This window comes from Amphiura filiformis, chromosome 13 (genome assembly GCF_039555335.1).
Source record: "Amphiura filiformis chromosome 13, Afil_fr2py, whole genome shotgun sequence".
Taxonomy (NCBI): Eukaryota; Metazoa; Echinodermata; class Ophiuroidea; order Amphilepidida; family Amphiuridae; genus Amphiura; species Amphiura filiformis.
The window spans coordinates 4,523,356-4,543,151 of NC_092640.1; the positions used below are offsets into that span (position 1 = coordinate 4,523,356).

General features: G+C 37.3%; 1 protein-coding gene across 1 annotated transcript in view; it reads left to right on the plus strand.

Annotated features, from left to right (window-relative positions):
- LOC140168784 (uncharacterized) overlaps positions 1–19,497 on the plus strand; it is a 44,711-nt gene extending 25,214 nt beyond the window's left edge. The window contains exons 8-21 of the mRNA XM_072192194.1: positions 653–760; positions 5,011–5,244; positions 5,576–5,677; positions 7,313–7,540; positions 7,942–8,046; positions 8,633–8,848; positions 9,927–10,028; positions 10,061–10,165; positions 12,661–12,791; positions 13,491–13,710; positions 14,122–14,197; positions 15,084–15,151; positions 16,554–16,858; positions 17,336–19,497. Coding sequence (XP_072048295.1) covers positions 653–760; positions 5,011–5,244; positions 5,576–5,677; positions 7,313–7,540; positions 7,942–8,046; positions 8,633–8,848; positions 9,927–10,028; positions 10,061–10,165; positions 12,661–12,791; positions 13,491–13,710; positions 14,122–14,197; positions 15,084–15,151; positions 16,554–16,858; positions 17,336–17,347 — 2,012 coding nt within the window. The 3' untranslated portion in view covers positions 17,348–19,497. The remainder of the gene's footprint in view (positions 1–652; positions 761–5,010; positions 5,245–5,575; positions 5,678–7,312; positions 7,541–7,941; positions 8,047–8,632; positions 8,849–9,926; positions 10,029–10,060; positions 10,166–12,660; positions 12,792–13,490; positions 13,711–14,121; positions 14,198–15,083; positions 15,152–16,553; positions 16,859–17,335) is intronic.
- Positions 19,498–19,796: the final 299 nt, after the last annotated feature.

Genomic DNA, 19,796 nt, shown 5'->3' on the forward strand with positions numbered 1-19,796 from the left:
ACGGAAGATTTGGGGTTTACGGCTGGTTTCTGAAGCGTACGCCACATTATTGACGGATGATGTGCCTAAATGTCATCAAATCCGATTTTCGCCGTTTCACATAATGGCGTATGTTGATCGTACGTCAGTTTGTGAAACGGAAGATGTTGGATTCTTACGGGATTGTTAACATAAGTCAATTAATTAATTAACGTTATTTATTAATTAAGTATAGTTGAGCTTTCTAACTTGGTATACTTGAAAAACTTGATATATAAAACCGTTCAGCCAAATTTCATAAAATTGGCCAAAATCACCGTACGCCATTATGTGTTGCGACCGACGACTTATTAGAGAGCTATGATTTGTATTATGATTATGTATATAGGAAAAAGTCAAATCTTTCACAATGAAAACATTTAATTTGCCAAATGATATCCATCGTGTTATGATAATTATTATAATATTTTCATTTTTTTTTTGTCTTTGTTTGCTGGTTTGTTTGTTTTTGTTTTTGGGTATTTTTTGAACATTCTCCTTTGACGGCATAACAGCTCATGAATATTCGGGTTATCATTATAATACGGAATATTGATGAATAGCACAGAGACATTTGTAATATATTTACTGTTAAATATGTATGTTAAATATTGGACATTTTCATTTCAATCAGGCTCAGTAAAAATCGCTACACCGGATATGACGTCATTTGATGAATCTGACGGCGTGGTTTACATTACGGTCATCAGAGATCAAAATATAGAAAGTGTTATCAATGCTGGTGAGAGTCCTTCATTAAAGCATAATACTTTTTTTTATGGGGAAATGTCATTTATTTTTTGCTTTCAATTTTTTCATACACAATCTTGCCACCAAGGTTTTTCTTAAGCAGAATTTTATGTAGAATCAAAATATCATGGGTGTCATTTTTTAAAAACTGTTCTTGGGTGTTTTTTTGGCGGTTTTTGGCAACTATCATATTTTTCAATAATTCATATGTTTTCAGCCCAATTTCCATTTTATTTGCTGTATAATATGAACTAATGTGTGCTGAATACTTTTTAAATAAAAATTAATAGTCAAATGTTATCCCAGAAGAAATTTGGACAGACACTTTTATCAAATTGGGTGATTGTAGGTGTTTTTGGGTGTTTTTTGGGTGCAATTTATAATGTATATATATAGAGTGTTTTCAAATGTGAAAAGATAACAAGTTTGTCACTATTCGCCGTAGAAGTGACGTCATAATTGGATTAACTACCATAGTAATAGATATATACAATTTTTGACTCTATCGCCCTGCATTACAAGCAGGTTGCACTCATCACCTGTGTATGTCTGCATTCATAGATTGAATATAATACCGCTCTTTTCCAAAAATACTAATCTTACAGGTGCGAGTGATCAGCATGATATGAATATTCTATAGAGTTACGGTCCAGGTCTTTCCCTGTTCTTTGACATCTATGGTTCAATGCATAGGTACCACATAAACTTTGTACAGTGCAGAGCGATATAGTCAACAATTGTATTCATCTGTTGCTATGGTAGCCTTACGTCACTTATAGCTAATGCATGTACTTTTTGATACAAAAACTCGAGCGTAGGCCCTACTACCCAGTTTATAAGACCTGTGGCCGTTTAATAATGACAATGTGCCACCTATCCTAGCATGTTGTTTGGGTCACAGGTAACATATATACATGTTTACAAAAATACAGATGCAGCAGAGGGCGGCCATCTTGTTTTTCAAACTGGTGCCCATTTTGCAAAATATTTCCAATATTTTTCAAACTGCCCCTTCCCAATGTGGTTTATTGGCACCAGTAGCAATGGTTTTATTGGCACAGTAGCATTTGTTTTAGGCTTGTTGTATTAGTTTTATCATGTTGGCATACAGTAGCACCAATATTGATGATTTTCAAATTCAAAATGGCCGCCAAGAATTCAAAATGGCCACCGAAATCAATTTATTTCCTTCAATCATACAATGAGCCTATATCAAGCTGGTAAAATAGGAGATTGGACATGTGCCATGAATATTAAAATAATAACACACACAAATCCGATACTAAATGCACCCACCCCTTGTGCAAGTTGACCTATATATGTTTATCACATTTAAATGATGACTTCATTTTGCATATTATAACATTTTGAAATGCCATAGAAAATGTTTCTTGGCCCATATGTGTATCCTTTAAACAAGAGCAGTTGGTGGTGCTAGTTTGGGCTGCAGGCTGTATCAATACATCCATAAGCCCATGGCAGCAGGGAGGGGTTCTTCAAATATTTTGAACGGAGATGTGCCACACAGATTTTCGGATGCTGACTTTTCTATACCTTCTTTTTGCTGTTTCTGCAACCCATCAGGATACCAATTTTTCACAAAATGCACCCAAATTTGCCCTAATTTAAGGGCACTTTTTGTCCTGATGATGTGCCCATTTGGTTGCATTGGTCTCCACTGAAAACTCACCCATCGATATATCAATATTGCTAAAAAAAATATACCGCCAAACCATGGCAACTTCCTGTACATGTACACCTTCAAACAGGAAAAAAAATTAGGGGTATTGAGAACTGCAGGGTAAAGGGTACCGAGTGATCCCACAAATGGGTTATGGGTCCTGGGGGATGGACTTATATAGGGTTTCTAGGGATGGAGTTAGGGATACCAGGGGTGGGATAAAGAGTACCGGAGACAGCATTAGGTATATCAAGGATGGGGTTAAAAATACCAAGGACATGTTTAGGGGTGACCATGAAAGAAGTTAGGTGTACCAATAACAGGGTTCCCCGAAGGTCCCAGGGACAACAGTTTATGGGTCCAGGTGAAGGGATTAGGGGTTCCAGGGATGTGATTAGGGGTATCGACAATGGGGCTTGGGGTATCAAGGAACAGGGTTAGGGATTCCGGAGACGAGGGTTAGGGGTTCCAGGAATGGGGAGAGCCCCATGGTCAGTGTTAGGGGATCTAGGGATATGGTAAGGGGACTGGGGATAGAGTTAAGTGCCTCAGGGTTTGGATAATGGGTACCAGGGACAGAGGATGGGACTAGTGGTACTGAGGACTGTGCAGGGTAAAGGGTACAACGGGTAATGGGTCCCGGTGATGAATTGGGTTAGGGTTTCAGGGATGACCAGTCATGGGTTCCAGGAATGGGGTTAGAGGACACGTGGTCATGTTTGAGGCCCCAGGGATAGGACGAGGTACTGGGGATTGAGTTAGGGTTCCCAGGGTTGGGGTACTGGGTACCATGCAGGAACAGGGTAAGGGTAACGGGCATAAGGGGAACCGTATGTGGGGTTACAGGTGCCGAAGATCAAGATGGGATTAGGGGTCTGTCTAGTCTCGGGGACAGACTTTTTAGGTTTTAGGAATGGAGTTAAAGGTCCTGTAGTAGGTTTAAGGTTAGGATAGGGTTAGGGGTACTGGGGATGGAGTGGGTTTGGGGTTCCAGGTTTGGCGTTAGGAGTCCCAGGGATGACATTAGGAGTAATGACGACTGTGCAAGGGTACTGGAGTAAGAGACGTACAGGGTACTAAGGATGTGGTTAGCAGTGGCGTAGGGTCATAGCGGCAGGGGGGGTGCCAAGGATGGGGTTATGGGCTAGCTGGCCCCGAGTACATATCAGGTTATGGGCCACTGGGTCCATGGATGGGTCTAGGAGTCCCAGGGATGGGTAGGGGTACTGGCCAGGGATGGGGATAGATGTACCAAAAATACACGGTTATGAGAACCGAAGAGGATATGGGTAGGAGCATTCGGGTACTAGTACGTGGATACATGTTATGGGGTAGGCCTACATGAACAGGTATCAGAGTACGATGTACATTTAGCAGGGTACATGGTTATGAGGTACCGAGTTAAGGGTATTGGGTACAGATTAGGATTACGGGTTAGGGTATGGGTATGCGCTGGCCCAGAGTACATCAAACTTGGCGGGAACATAATTATCATTATCATATCCTGAGGAGACGGATGAAGACATTTAAGGTGGAATAAGGTTACAGATCTTAAATTCAGGAACTATTTAATAACAAAATGTCATCGTAGAAAGTGAATTCATAATTATAGGTGAGCATTTGAATGTGGGTGTGAGGTGGTGTGGTGTGTATTTGCAGTGTATTATGGAGTTTGTGTATGTGTTGGTATATTAATTAACATGTTACTTGCTTAAACTTATATTTTACAATGCTCATTATAATGTTTGGAGGAAATAAGTTGAATTTGGCGGCCATTTTGAATTTTTGGAGGCCATTTTGAATATCAAAGTCGTCGATGTTAGTGCATACGTCATAAGTAATATCCTAAGCTTAAAACAAATGCTACTGTACCAATAAATTCACAATAGGAAGGGTCAGTTTGAACAATATTGGGAATGTATTGCCGAAATGGGCGCCGTTTTGAAAAATAAGATGGCCACCAACTGCTGCATCTGGAATTTTGTAGACATGTAGGCCCCTATAAATATGTTACTTCGGACCTAAACAACATATTAGGATAGTTAGGATAGGTGGCACATTGTCATCAAAAAAAGGCCACGGGATTTAGTTTGCCAAGGCAACTTTCCGCCCCCAAACACCCATCAAAAATTTTTTTTTTTTTTTTTCCGCCCAAAAACACCCAAAAATTTAAACATTTGAACACATTTCTTCAATATTTGAGGTAGTTCATATTAAAGTGTATTTAAAGTTTGGAATGATAATATAAAAGCCTTTAAATGCAATATATGACTTAAATAAGTTGATTTTTATTCCATAATATATGCCAAATACTGAAAATCAGAATTCGCCCAAAATCCGCCCAAGAAACACCCAAGAACAGCTTTAAAAAAAAGACACCCATGATTTTTGGAATCCTCACAAAATTTTGATTCAGAAAAACCTAATTTGCAAGATTGTGTATGAAAGTTTTGAAAAAACACAATTCCCCATATACTTTCCCTTTTGTGTGTTTTATTCTTCGCTATCTTTTTTTTCGTTTTCTTTCACATGCTTATTTCTTTTTATTTTATCCTTTTCAGTATTGTCATTAACATATTCGAGTACATCTGTACCACCGACAACCGTTTTCACCGAGACAGAGGTAGAATTTATCTTCCCGTCGGGTACCCGTTCGGTTAATGTATGGCTGACAATCATCGATGACAATTTTCTTGAGAACGATGAAATATTGACCGTTACGCTGAGTCTTCTTAGCAACGGTTGTTGTTTGGCTGATCCATCGGTGATTGAAATTGTAGTCAGGGATGACGATGGTAATTATTTTGACAGTGACGCATATCTTTAGAGAATACTAAATTCGAGAGGTACAGATTACATGCCAATGGACCCTCATCACTGGCTACTCGACAAATGCATTAAAGCGGTAAAAGCTGGCTAGTAACAAGTAACATCAAAGCAGCTAACTTCCATGTTAGGAAATCCTAGTAATATTGACATAAATATTGGAGTGTTATTGGAGTTATTAGCACTCGTTAGCGCGATATTGATGGTCAGGCTAAAGTTGCAAAATCCCGCACGGGTATTTTTTAACATCGTCAGGCTTCTTTTTTTTTAAATTCATTAGTATATTTTCTGACTTTGCAGAATCAATTGAGTTCAGCCAAGAGAGCTATACAACACTCGAGTCTGAAACCGCAGTAGTGACATTAGTACGAATTGGCAACGTGGATAATGACGTAACCGTCAGTACGTATACTGGAACTTTGAGCTGAACCTTACAATTTTGATAAAAATCGTTAAACTGTCCTCGAACCCCCCGAACCTCGAACAAAACCGCAATGATTTTTTACAAGTTGCAAAATGTCTCGAAAAGGTTTATAAATATCTTTCAATATAGCATGAAATCATCACGGATAAATTTGCTCAAGTAAGAGAGGTTACTTAATTATATCGAAAAACCAGCATGTGTTCTGTATATAGCTAGTGAGTGAATAGCCATAATATATACCATTCACCAAGCTGCCTAATAATTGTGAATTAAGGGTACTTGCCCATCAGTTTCATTCAGGGGCGTGTTTGAAAAATGGCACAGCGCATTAGTAAAAAGAATACAAAATACTAAAATTTTCACCGGGGTTCGAACCACTGGCAATTGCACTATGAATGCTAAAGATGCCTACTGTGCCACGGTGACTGTGGTTAACATTCGGCGATTTTCAAAGATATACATATCAACACGTTTCTAGTGTATTGAAAATCAGATTTTGGTAGGAATACGGTCATAGAAAGACATATGACTCTACTTGTCTGGGGTTTTTTTCATTTAATACAAATTAATTTTGATGAATTGAACTGGTACGACTCTTAGCACTCGTGATAAACGACGATTAATTTAGTAATAATAAAATGAAAAAGCCGAGTCATTCACGACGTCATTTGTAATTCATGTCAAAACCTGGGGAGGACCACACACATCCGTGTTGCATGTATACGTGCGCAATCGATATTCAATGATCCAGACAATAGCGTTTGAATATACCGCCCTGCTTGACACATCTTGTCACTTTCGGGAAGATATACTATAGGCCTACCCTAATAGCTTACAATAGATACCCCATCGTAAATAGCTCTCTTCATTACCTCGCTGGGCTAGTTTATACGCGAAGCGTACGCACTTTTGAACCATATTGTGTTCAAAAATGATAGGAAGGGACTGTTTTCAGCAAAAATGTTGGTTATCAGCAGATGCTTAATGATACCGGGAAGTGTTGCAGAAAGGTAAGCGTACTCTTTATTTATTCAAAATATCACATATCAATGAATTTAAATTGGAAATCCAAAGAGGAAATGTCAGGTCAAAATTCTCACCTTAGAATTATTGTGAAATAAAATCAAACCAAATTTAGGCTCCGCAAATAACGTCCAATTATTCCCATTGGTGTTTGCTACACGTGCATATAATAAATTATGTTTTGGAGCTAATTTGAGAAGAGTTAATGCCTCGAGTTTCAAAATACACCGAGTGATGTTTTTTGATCAAAAACATCGAAAATTCAAGACTCTGTAAAAACAAATCAAGAATTTTCTGGGATAATTGCAACTAAGTATAATGAAAGTTATGATCTAAGCTACCAGGTGCATCATTTCCTGACTATGATATTTAGTTGTGGGAAAAGATTACTTTAATGTTTTGGCGGGAATATTTCCCGCCAAAAATTTCAACCAAAAAGAGCATGTAGCCTTAATAAATGCGTATCACATGTTGAGAAACAGATAGGACACAATATTGCACTTGCGCTGAATTTTGATACATCTAATGCACTCCCCCTCCAGTACATTCCAAATATACTGATAGTTCTCTATCATTTCTTTTCTTATCAGTGTTATCCACGACCAGTTCGTCTGCCCGAAAAGGGGTTGATTACGAAGAGCTTAAAAATACTATGGTTAAGATTCCTGCTGGAGAAAACATGGTTGATACTCAAATAAATATTATAGATGATATTATTCTCGAAGCTACCGAGTACTTCACAGTGCGTTTAAGTTCTGATGTTAATGGAGATATAGGGACGCTAAGGCGAGCTCGAATATACATAGTTGATAACGAAGGTAAGTTGACTTACTGTTTGATGTGATTGCAAATTCATTATACATAGCCAAAATATTGCACACACGTCAATCTAAGTAGAATACATTTACATTATTTGCAACAGGTTACATGTTAAGCTATAGACATAATGCTTTGTGCATAAGGTTGCAAAAAAGACAAAAATCGGCACGATATCCAAAAAAGTATAGAACGGGTGATAATTTTAAACTAGGAACATTGCTTGATAAAATCGGTCAAAAACATGTTTAGTAATTTTATCACAAAAGGTGTAAATAAATGATGGACATGTTACAACATTTTATTAACTCATACAATGAATCTAATTGACCATCGCTGTGCCATCAGCGGGTCCAAAAGATATCACAAATAATTGTTTTAAGCGTTTTATTTTAACAAACAGTTGAGCTTGTCATGAAGGAAACCTTTATAGAGGTGCGGGAATCAGCGGGGATGGTAATGATTCCTATACAACGACTAGGCTATGAAGGAACTCCTGTGACTGTAGGTGAGTTAGATGTATGAGAATCAGTAGCATATATAGTAATGATTCTTATTCAATGAATAGGCTATGAGGGAATTCCTGTGTTTGTATATAAGTCAGAGGTATGGGAATCAGTCGGAATGATTAAATGATCCTATTCAACGACTTTGCTATATGTAGGTGATTTTGGTGTTTCTATCTAGAAGACAATCGTAAATTCTCGGACGATTCCGGCCCCCGTCTCTGTTGAGCTTGACTTGTTTTTCCTGTCTGATAGCTATGGACTCCTTTATCTTGCGATTTAGGAACTTGCTTTCCTTTTAACAATCTTGATAGGAAAAACAAGTCAAGCTCACCAGAGACGGGGGCCGGGATCTTCCGAGAATTTACAACTGTCTTCTAGAAACACCAAAATCATCCAAGTGTGAAGAAGACAGTCAGCCAGTCATTACTGCCTGAGGATGGTAACAGTTTGTTACCGAAAATATTAGTAGGTAAATATTTATTTATTTGCCTTCAGTTTCCATTGAAAGTTTTAACTTTTTCTTGGTTAATTTAACTACCGGAACGTATGGAACTACATAGCTGTAATAATGATTTTTTTTGTCAGATATACAAGTCAATAATAAAGCATTATCAGATGTCGAGTTAGTTTCATCTACAGTAAATTTTGCATCCGATGAGACGGAATCTAATGCCACACTTCGCATTACCGATGATGAGATGGTAGAGGAGGACCAGAGGGTGTCGGTATCCCTCGTAGATGCACAGGGTGGAATGATTGCATCACCAAGAACGGCTATCATAGTTATCAAAGACGATGATTGTAAGTTTTACTAGACGTGATTTTCTCATACTACCTTTCATATTATAACACACAGGCCGATACGCAGACATGAGGGAGGTCATATTTCCCAAATTTGGACCATCCCCTAAAAAAAGCAAATTCTTGCATGCAAACAAGTGCACTACACCCCTATAGACTGACTTGTTATAACTATTTTGGAAAGTTTAAAGCGAGTGGGATGACAGGAACCACATGTTGCGGCTTTTAATTCTTAATACATGCAAATTTGATGTACGGTCAAATATACGGTAGAATACGATATAACCTTATTGAGCATTCGGTAAATCATTAATATACTTTTTCACTACATTTTATGTAGATAATTATTTTAAAATGGTGAACCGTCGTATAGTTACATCACCTTGTAAATATTATTAGCATCATTATTGATTAAAACATGAATATACGACGATTACTGCAACAATGAGGATGACTATTATGCCGTTTCATATTACCATGCCGCTTACCGCTAAGCGGCGTGGCGCACTCGCATTGCAGACAAACGGACACAGTCAAGGCTTGTCATTGGTTGATACGTCATGCCACTTGCCACAGCGGCAAGCGGCAGAAAAGTCTGACGGCCGGCATTATGGTAGTAATGTTGTTGACGATGAAAATGACAATGTGGATGAGGTGGAGGATAAGGAAGGAGACCATTATGATGGTGATGATGAAGAAGATGATGATGATAATGATGATATCTCCTATAGCTAGTTTCAGATTCCTACAGGAAGTATACCAAGTAGGGGAAACAACACCTACTTTGACCGTGACCATTCTGCGCAGTGGTTGTTTATCGTGCGTCTCAACAGTGGGTGAGAACAATGTATACTTTTTAAGCACTTTGATAGTTTTCAGATAATACATTTATAGATATTGCATCTATATAAAAAATGCGATAGTTTGTGTCAGAATGTATGGAGGTTCTAAAACATTTTTAAACGGCAAGATTTGCGAGTAACTTAGATGACAGTAATATTAAAAAACATAATTATAAGTGACTTCCATTTGGCATGAACACTCCCTTTTAAAGGAATTTTAATTTATATTTCTGCAGATTATCGAACAGTTGATTCAACAGCAACTTCTTTAGATTACATCAGTTCATCAGGCACAGTTCAATTCGATTCTGGGGAAACATTAAAGGAGATAGACATTAGTATAATAAATGATAATGATGTTGAACCACAGGAACAGTTTACAATCCAGTTGCTGAATGGAGTGATAGTTTCAGAAACTCGGTTTTAATCTTGGATGACGACACCTCTGTAGTACCGAGACCTCAACCAATATCAGGTATACACTTTACCAAATAACACAAGCCTCCACATACATACATGACAGCCATTGAAATAATTCACTGATTTGAACCTTGTACCTTTTGATTACTGGCTCGATGATTCACCAACTGAGTTAATGAGTCAGAGATGGAGAAGAGCAGTGACGTTATTATCTTTTTCCTCATCTTGCTGGTAATCTACCAATGAACTACCCCTCCAACTGATGATAGTAAGACTAGGTTCCTGTGACCAGTCATTGTCCGTAATGACATTGCACATCCCAGTTCCAGCAGTGCAAGCTCTGCTTAGCTGACTCTAGCTCAGGGGTCTGCTGGGTAATATAGGGGCATTGACTTAGCACGCTGGTTTACGCTACTCATACCAGCTGTTCCTAGCCTGAAAGTAGGATGGAGTGCACAATCTCTGATGATGGTTTAATTAAATCTATCTCTGAGGGAAGCGTGACGGTTGTGCACACTTAAAACCGGTTTAACCCACCAGAGTCTGGTCCTAAGTCCAGAGACTTCAGAGAATCAATTGATGCCTACCCAAGACAAGGAGATATGCAGTTCAAATACTTCCCAAGACACCTTCAAAGAGGCATTGTAATGGAGTACTCATCTGTATAAGGGTGAAATAAGGCTCAGAAGGTGACTGCGATGATGCTCTACCAATGAATTACTTCTCTCCCTTCTCCGTTTTCAAGCATCTTCTCATCAAGAAGCTTAAAGAGAAGTTTTGGAAACCATTCCAAATTCATTGGTGTGTCTTGTCAAGAATACACACAATTTGAATTGTTTTCGGGTGTATACTATCACACAATAGTGGATATTGATATAAGACCACGCAACTGGGGCACGCTTGTTGATCCTCAATGATCTCGTGATAATGCATTCGCGTTATACATGTGCGCGAACTAAGAACGCGGTTCGGTGGATTAGATGTTCGTGACGGGTTGTTTCATTTAAAACGGGGATGTTCTTACAAAAGTAATTAGATTTTTTTTCTAGAAAAGCCGTTTTTCTTACAGCGCCGGCATCCACTACCAGCCCATCCATTATGACACCATATTCTCTAAATCATATACGAGGTAGAGAAATAAATAAATGCAATTAATTTCTCCGTAATGGAGACAATTACCCATTCGGCTAAAAAAATAAAATGACCCGATTCAGTTTTTCAATTTGTCCTCGAAAATGTTACATTCCCTTTGTAATCCGCTATTCGATACATCCCAGGGTAAACTACTCGAGAAATTACTGGATGTGACTTGAATCCAGCAATTATTACGTTGACAGGGCCTTAAGGGCTGGGGTATGAACGTTTGGACAGTATTTATTGTGGGACATGAGAGCACATCAGACATATCGAATTGCATTCTGAATACGAAAAATGTCATTCTGATATCAAATAATATTGATTTTTTGAAATTCGCAATTTAACACACATTTTATGGCAAATCATTAAAAATTGATATTTTTGATATTTAACAGTACATGAAGTAAACTTTACAAATCTGATGATTTATACTTAAAGTGTATGTAGGTGGGATGAAAAGCCGACGATCAATTGAAAATTTTGACCTTTCGTATTGAAGATATGGATTTTTTCCCAAAACACCAAAAAAATTAGCTCTTTTGGGAAAAAATCCATATCTTCAATATGAAAGGTCAAAATTTTCAATTGACCGTCGGCTTTTCCTCCCTGCTACATACACTTTAAGAATGTCATTCGATTTATATAATTTACTTCGAGGACTGTTATATATCAAAAATTTGAAAAATATCAAATTTTTATAATTTGTCATAAAATTTGTATTATATTGTGATTTTCAAAAATTAAAATTATTTGATATCAGAAAGACATGCTTCGTATTCAGAATGCAATTCGATAGGTCTGAGGTGCTCTCATGTCCCACAAAATTACTGTCGAAACACAATAAACGCTCATTTTAGATCCCTTAAAAATCTAGGCAGAATTTCCTGTGAAAAACCAAAAGCACAGGTCACGTGATATTTGTCATCCTAATCTTGCTCATATTTTAACCGATCAATAGCACAAAAGGGTTTGGTCCAATTGTGCTTTTTAGGATTAGGATGACGAATATATGTGATCAGTGATTTCGTTTTTTTTTCTTTCTGCTGCGATTTTTAAGACAAATATGCCGGTCTGCTTTCTCATCTTAACAACAGGGGTGTGAAAACAAATCTAGTTTGTTTTGAGGTCCATTCTTGTGGCTTGGTCAGTAAAGATAACGTTTCTCGTGTGCGTTCCATTTTTCAAATTTTGCAAAGCTATAATTACCAAAAAGGTCACCGGAGAAAGAGCCCTTGTGGGATAACCTCGAATACCTCAAATTGAACATGTTGGCCATGTCCTGGGTTTTGTGTGTGCTTTTAAACCTGTTTGTTAATAAAGAAATAAGATGAATCTAACAAAATTATTTAATAATTAACTACTATCAAAAATCTTTCTAACCATTTTGAAATGATATTTAATATTTTTGACTAGGTGCCATTGCACTAAAGACTAGTGAATTGGTAATAGTAGAGATAGACGGCGTTCCTGTTGTGTGTTCTGTTGATTTATTGGATAAAATGTCGCCTACCTACATCATGTTAGAAAGGAGGATTGAGCGTTTGGTAAGAATAAGTTGAACGGTGTTGTATTTGGTTTTCTACCAGGAAAATAACTAGGAACAAAATGCCTCTAGTTAGCCAACAAGTAAAGTGCAAATGTGTTGATTTGATATACGTAAATAATTAAGCCAAATGCGAGGGCTTAGAGCAAGAACTAGCTATGTCCATGTCCACAGTTACATGTTACCCATTTCGGCAACAAATGGACGGTTAATTCTGCCCTCTATAATATAATGTAAGTGACTTTGGGGGTATTTACATGGTCACTTGTGTCTAACTAACCATACTAACTGTTTACGTGACCATGCATATACCCCAAAGTCACTTGCATTTTGGAAGCCAGAATTAACCATCCATTTGTTGCCTAAATGAGTAACATGTACTTGTGGACATAGCTAGTTCTTGCTCTAAGCCCTCTTGTAACAGTTGCAAATAAATGGGCGACGTCGTGTAACATCACTCCACGATCATATTTACACACCAGAAAGTCATATTTCTTGTGATGTGTAGAAAGACTGTATTTAGTGTCACCTTAAGATTTCATCAGTATGAACAATAATTCATTATTATTATTATGATCATGACGATGATGATGATGCTGGTCATGATCAATACGCAAAATGTTATCCAAAATATTGAATTCAAGATAACATTAAATAAATAGCCCGAAAAAAAAAAAGTTCTTCATATTTCTTCCTTTAGCTCACAAATGTATTTAAGTCAACGTACGGTTTTCTCTACGTCGATGTATATGACTTATATTGTGGAAGTATTGGAGTCAAATTTATCGTGGCACTCAACCAGGATTACGCAAGTAGTGAAACAGAGCTTCAAACCACGTTTCAAAATGTTCTTGATTCGGAGGGATATATTGATGACTCGACATTAAAAGTAGTTCCTGGAACTACTTTGCAGTTTACAGGTATTTGTGGGAAACTACCATCCCAAAAAGAAACATTTAAAAACTGTACTGTAGCTTGTTCTCAAAACGGTGCGAAATATGTTATCATTTTGATAAATATTGATCAAGAATCATCGATACTTTTTTGTAGTATATAGGTGTTTTCAGTGCCTGGTTGCAATCATGGTAATAGTCTATTCCATTCCAGTTAAAATCCATACACCCTCCCTGCAAGACATCACCTCAATCTTCTAAACAGGAAGTGTGTATTTCAAATGGGGTATAAACTGAATGAGTTACTCAGTTAAAGTATGTGAATTTCATCTGGAATAGCCCAATGACATTTTGTTTAGTGTTGAAATTAAATAGCAATGTTATTCGGATGTTTTGCTGTCTCTTAGGATTGACCAAATAAGAACCATTATTTTCCAGACGTATGTGATACTGTAACGTGCAATAACGGTGGGAGCTGTGTAGCTGACCTGACTCGCAATACGGGTATCTGTTTGTAAGTATAATACACACAACACAAAAAGAAAGTCCTCAATTACGTAACCGTCATTAAGCTAAACGTGTGCCTGTTGTGACAAGTTGATTGACACGGTAGTGTACAAGAACGTTTTAGCTCCACATTTGCTACCAAAAGCTCTAAAGTGACCGTGCATAGCTAGTAACGAGCGCTACATCAGTAAAGTATTCATCAAAAAAAGTAGGTAATGGTGAATCCAACGGACGAGGACACAAAACACATCAAGGATTAATAAATGATCCAAGAGGATACCTTGAATATATGAACAACTGGAAAGAAAAAAAGCAAGGTACACCAACTTGACGTGGGGGAACAACATTAACAATATTAACAATTGAATACACCGCTCTTCATACAGGCGCTTGGGATATAATCGACAGGAGCTCGTTGCGGACAACTTGAGCTAGCTTGGCCAAATTCAACTACTACGTGATCGTTTTTTAGTTTTTAGTTGCAAATGTAGTACCAAATTGGAGCTAGCAAGATGCTGCACACTACCGTGTTTATATGACGGGCTACATAAATGAGGACGTTCTTTTTGTCTAGTGTTTATAATATCAACTTAGAAGTTGTCAAGTATAAGTTTTTTGTAGCCAACATATTAAAGTTAATTCATTGAGATCCTATTATGAGGTATGTTCACATATGAGCCTTACTCGTATATTGAAGAATCTTTTCTAATAATCCTTAGTTATGAAGATAATTATATGCAGAAAAGGAACTATTGTAACTATTCTAATTGTATCAAGACTGTGATGCCTTTGATTCTGTTAACTGATATACATATATTACCCTCTGACTAGAATGCTCAGTATGAAAGACAGCATGCATACATGTATTAAACTGATATATTTGTTTGCTTTAGGTGTTCAAATGGATTTCTTGGAGAAATGTGCAATACTATCCCTATAGTAGAAACCCCGAGTGCTGAAGGTACAGTTAAAACATTAATTTACTCTCCATTCTAGGCCTATTAACATCCCGATTGAAATATCCGGGGGTGGTACTTAAATTTGTTTTGGGTAGAGAGGTGGCGGTGATAATCTGAAACTGGACCCATCCCTAGACCAATTTCGATCTATCCATGTTCTAAAAGGTTTTATTACTTTTTACCAAATTTGGGTAACTTTCGAAAATTATGGGTACAGGGAGGCAAAATTTTGAAAACATAAACTATCCATATATTAAAATTAGCCTAAAAAGGGGTCATTGACATACGAGTTCCAACAGGCCGAATGTGCGACTATGGCCAAGTTTGCGGCACATCCCGTGTGGTCATATACAATGAGTACTCAGAAGTGAAAGTACAGACTTGACATTAACAAATGGAATACTTTTTCGCAAAATTCCAAAACTGGTCTGGTAGAGGTCTGCATAAACGGCACGGGCTAAATATTAATTGGGGTGTGTCGGAAGATGGTGTAAAATAATTGTTTGACAAAAAATGTGGCTTCCATTAGTTTACATTATGGCGCTCATAATGTAGTGAATAAGCCGAAAATGGCGGATATAAGGAGACTGAATTTGATCTTTGTTGGGGTAAAATTTCGGAATTTGAGCAACATTATTCTGATATTATCAAATTTACTGAGGTTTGAGGCGATTTGAGCCTAAATACTAATAAGTGTTCGTCAGAACTAAAATGCACCTGTCATTTACCAGTTTTGAAAGTATGAGGAGCTTAAAAAAATATGGCTCTTAAAAGTTTGAACAGTGTGACTTCTTTGGACAACCAGGAATCCGTGCAGTTGTTTTTGTACCGTAAATTTGACCCCAGGAGGCCATTAAAACTCTCTGAGTACGTACAGCTTGTTCAAAAATCTGGTACGATGTAAGTGTATTTCAGCTGTGATGAATGCCAGTTGCTGACGAAGTTTAAGGAATATCACCTCAAACTTCTCTAAATTTGGTGATAACAGCACCATGTTGCATAAAGTCCGAAATTGTGTCCCCCACAAAGCTCAAATTTAGACTCCCTAAATCCGCCATTTTAGGCAAATTCGCTACATTATGAGCACCATAATGTAAACATATGGAAAGCACACTTTCAATCAAACAATTATTTTACACCATCTCCCGACACACCCCAATTAATATTTAGCACGTGCGGTCTATGCAGAATCCGTCCAGACCAGTCTTGGAATTTTGCCAAAAATATTCTATATTAAACGTCAAGTCTGTAATATTGCTCTCATCTTTATCTAATCGTCATTTGTGATTGTGTTCCTAAATGGCTGAAAACGATGAAAAGTAACTTTGCTCTTTCTATAGTCGCTATATAAGACATACTTCTATAAATGACCGTAACTGTCGATATTCATATGTGTTTCTTTAGCAGACGGAGGACTTCGTTTAGCTGAAATCCTAGGGATTTCTATCGGGATCATATTCGGTATCTCTATGCTCACCTTCATTATGTGCTTTTGCTGCATAGCCATACGAAGATCTACCATGGCAACTAAACCTCTTCCTCCAGTGACCCACACCCAACAACTCCCGCCATTAAGGATTGCTACTCAGCATTCGTTGTTACCAGGAGACATAACACCTTATTCTTCCAATGTGGTGTATCAAAACCCAGTGTACCAGCCTGATGAGTTGGGGGTACAATCCTACTACTGGGGACCGAACAGACGAAATGTAAGTATGATGCAAAATAGATGACCTGCAATGCTTTATAGGTTACTCTTGGTTATAGGTTCTAAACCATTATGGTATCCATTCGGAGGGCCAGTTTGCGATTTCAAGCAAATCTTACGAACAGGGGTATAGCAAGCGAGTGGACATAGTGGACGAAGTCCAGAAGCCCCTAGGACCCCGAGAAAAAGCGAAAATGAAGGGAGAGGGCTGATAAAGGAGATTATGGACAGAGTGGACGAAGTCCAAGAAAAAGCGAGAATGAAGGGCCCCACGCTGCTCCTTGTCCATGGGCCCCGAGGTTCTTCCTACGCCCCTACTTATGAATGGACTGAAAAGACTCATCCCCTTCTTAGTGATTCGTCTATATTTTGATTGTAAAGCGACGTGGTACTTCTGTAAGGACGCTTAATAAATGCTGTCATTACTTACTTCGGTATAATTTATAGTTTTTATTTGTTTGCCCATTGTTCTTTACAGATGTACTTCTGAAAAAAAATGTTGATGATACAACGCTAATAAATGCCGAGTCCATTGGTAGTGAACAGACTGATGTACATTCCTCATATACACGATCGTGTGCAACCTGCTTGTAGTGCAGAGGGATATATTCAAAAACTGTAACGGCCAATTTTGAGTTGGTTCTGGTGGATATAATAATGTAGCGATTTATGTCAAGGGAAATAAATATACTGTAAATATGACATTCATTTAACAAGTGGTGTAAGATGTAACATAACCGGGAAAATAACGCAAGTGCACTAGTGATCGTATCTGCAATAGCTGTCCGATATACATTTGACAATTATTGCTTTACATATTGCATATGACACCTTTACATGGCAGCTATTGCAGAAGGGGCCTTCTTGTTCGAAGATGTTTACAGCATCCTGTATTTAAGATTACGAATGCAAGAGGTCTTCTGTATTCGTTAATAACTATCAGCATTGTTTACATGGGATGTTTTACTGTAGACGACATCATAACCAGCGTCCAATGTGTATTATCATGTGATACTGGGTGTAATGTGCCTTGAGTAATTAATTTGATGATTTAAATCTGTTTGCAATTTAAAACTATGTCGTGAGAGATATGAGATATACACCAGGCACAAAAAGAAACTCGTCAGTTATATTCATCCTTGCTGTTCAATAACTTGATCATTTTGGATTATTCTGAAATATACATTTTGTTAATTGGAATTTTCATTCTCATTTGACACCCGGTTCGTGAACATCGAGCAAGAATTGACCAAGATATGCGCTTCCAAACTCTCAAACCCCAAAATGAAAAGTTGCAAATTTAACGATTCAATTGTGCCTGTTACACTGTGTGCTTTATTGATTGGCCCGTGGTGCTTATGTGCAATACAACGATGCGTTCCTATTGAAAATCGTTGAAAATGCAACTTTTGATTTTGGGGTTTGAGGCTTTGGAGGCGCATATCTTGGTCAATTCTTGTTCGTCTTTCACGAACAGGGTGTCAAATGAGAAAAGCCAAATTGATTGGTACCGACGACGTCTCATGTTTGCAGAATTTTTGTACTATTTTGTGTACCAGTTTGGGGTTGATTTTTTACATATTCGAAATTATAATAGTTTTATCTTTTCTAAGAATTTTAGATCATAAAGATAGCACATTCCGTTCAAAAGTTACACAAGTTTTACACTTTTCATCGTAACGTTGGATCAGTAGCTCTATTTTACCATGTCTATTATAAATACCTTGTGAGAATGATATGTTGAAAATCTTGGAAATGTTTTATTTTTTCCTTGCCAATTTCTTTATTCATATGGTATATAAATGTTTTAATCAATATTTATTGGTTGAGAGTAATATCAAAGCCGTACCTTATTGATTTGAATTACTTAGGTGTGGTGAAAGATATGTATTAACACTTTCTAGGGCGGTAATTTAAATTGTAGTTTTAGATGCATTGAGATTACAAGTAGATGGTGTGGCAAAATGGTTATAGACTGTAGACAGTGTCTGTTATATTAGTCCTGGTAAGAGTTATTGGAATAACTCCAAAGTCTTCCACACTTCAGCGTGCTTTCATAGTGAAGAATTACTGGTTGACACGAAGCTAAGGAGATGTGCAGATAAGATATTTAGACAGTTTCTAAGAGCATTCACACATGCTATAACTTACAATGTTTCAAAATTTGATATGGGCCGTTACAGAATGGATCCATCCCAGGTGTTAAGTTCATTTAAGATCATGTGGCTTCACCTCACACTGCCAGAGTCGTAACGCAGAGACTTCATGAATTATATTTCTAACAGTACGTAAATCAATTTTATGTTATGTGGACTGAAGTGAGATATTGATTGAGAGCATGCATGCAATAGATAGTTCAAGCAGTTAACCTATTCATCTTGTCCTGTATAAGTAAAACCATGATTGCTTAAATGGCAATAGCTCCAAGATGCATCAACCTATTATCAGATCTATTATTAGATCAATAAGTAAACATATTCCCCTTTCTATTTGTAGCACAAAAACAATATTATTTAGCAATGATATATTTTTTATATATTTTTGACAATGTCACATATCCCGGTACCAATCATTTTGATACATCCTGTATTTGCTATTTTTTCTTAAATCAAAATACATTATAACGTCTATACGGCTCTACAAAATAAACACTGACAACTAAGAAAATCAACAAGTAGCCTGTTGATGACTTCGTATGGGTCTTTAGAAACTTTCATAAATGGGACCAAGTTTTAAAAAAATGGGTGAAAAGCCACACAGGAAAGATTTTTTAAACTTTGGCCACTTTTTACGTTTTGAAACGTTTTTTGGTAGATATTAATTCTTTGTTTGAGGTAAAAAATATTGTTACATTTACATTTACATGTGCAGGCATTTATGGCACCATTCACAAAGATACCATGGCGCTTACAAAAAATATACACAAAAAGTCAAATAAC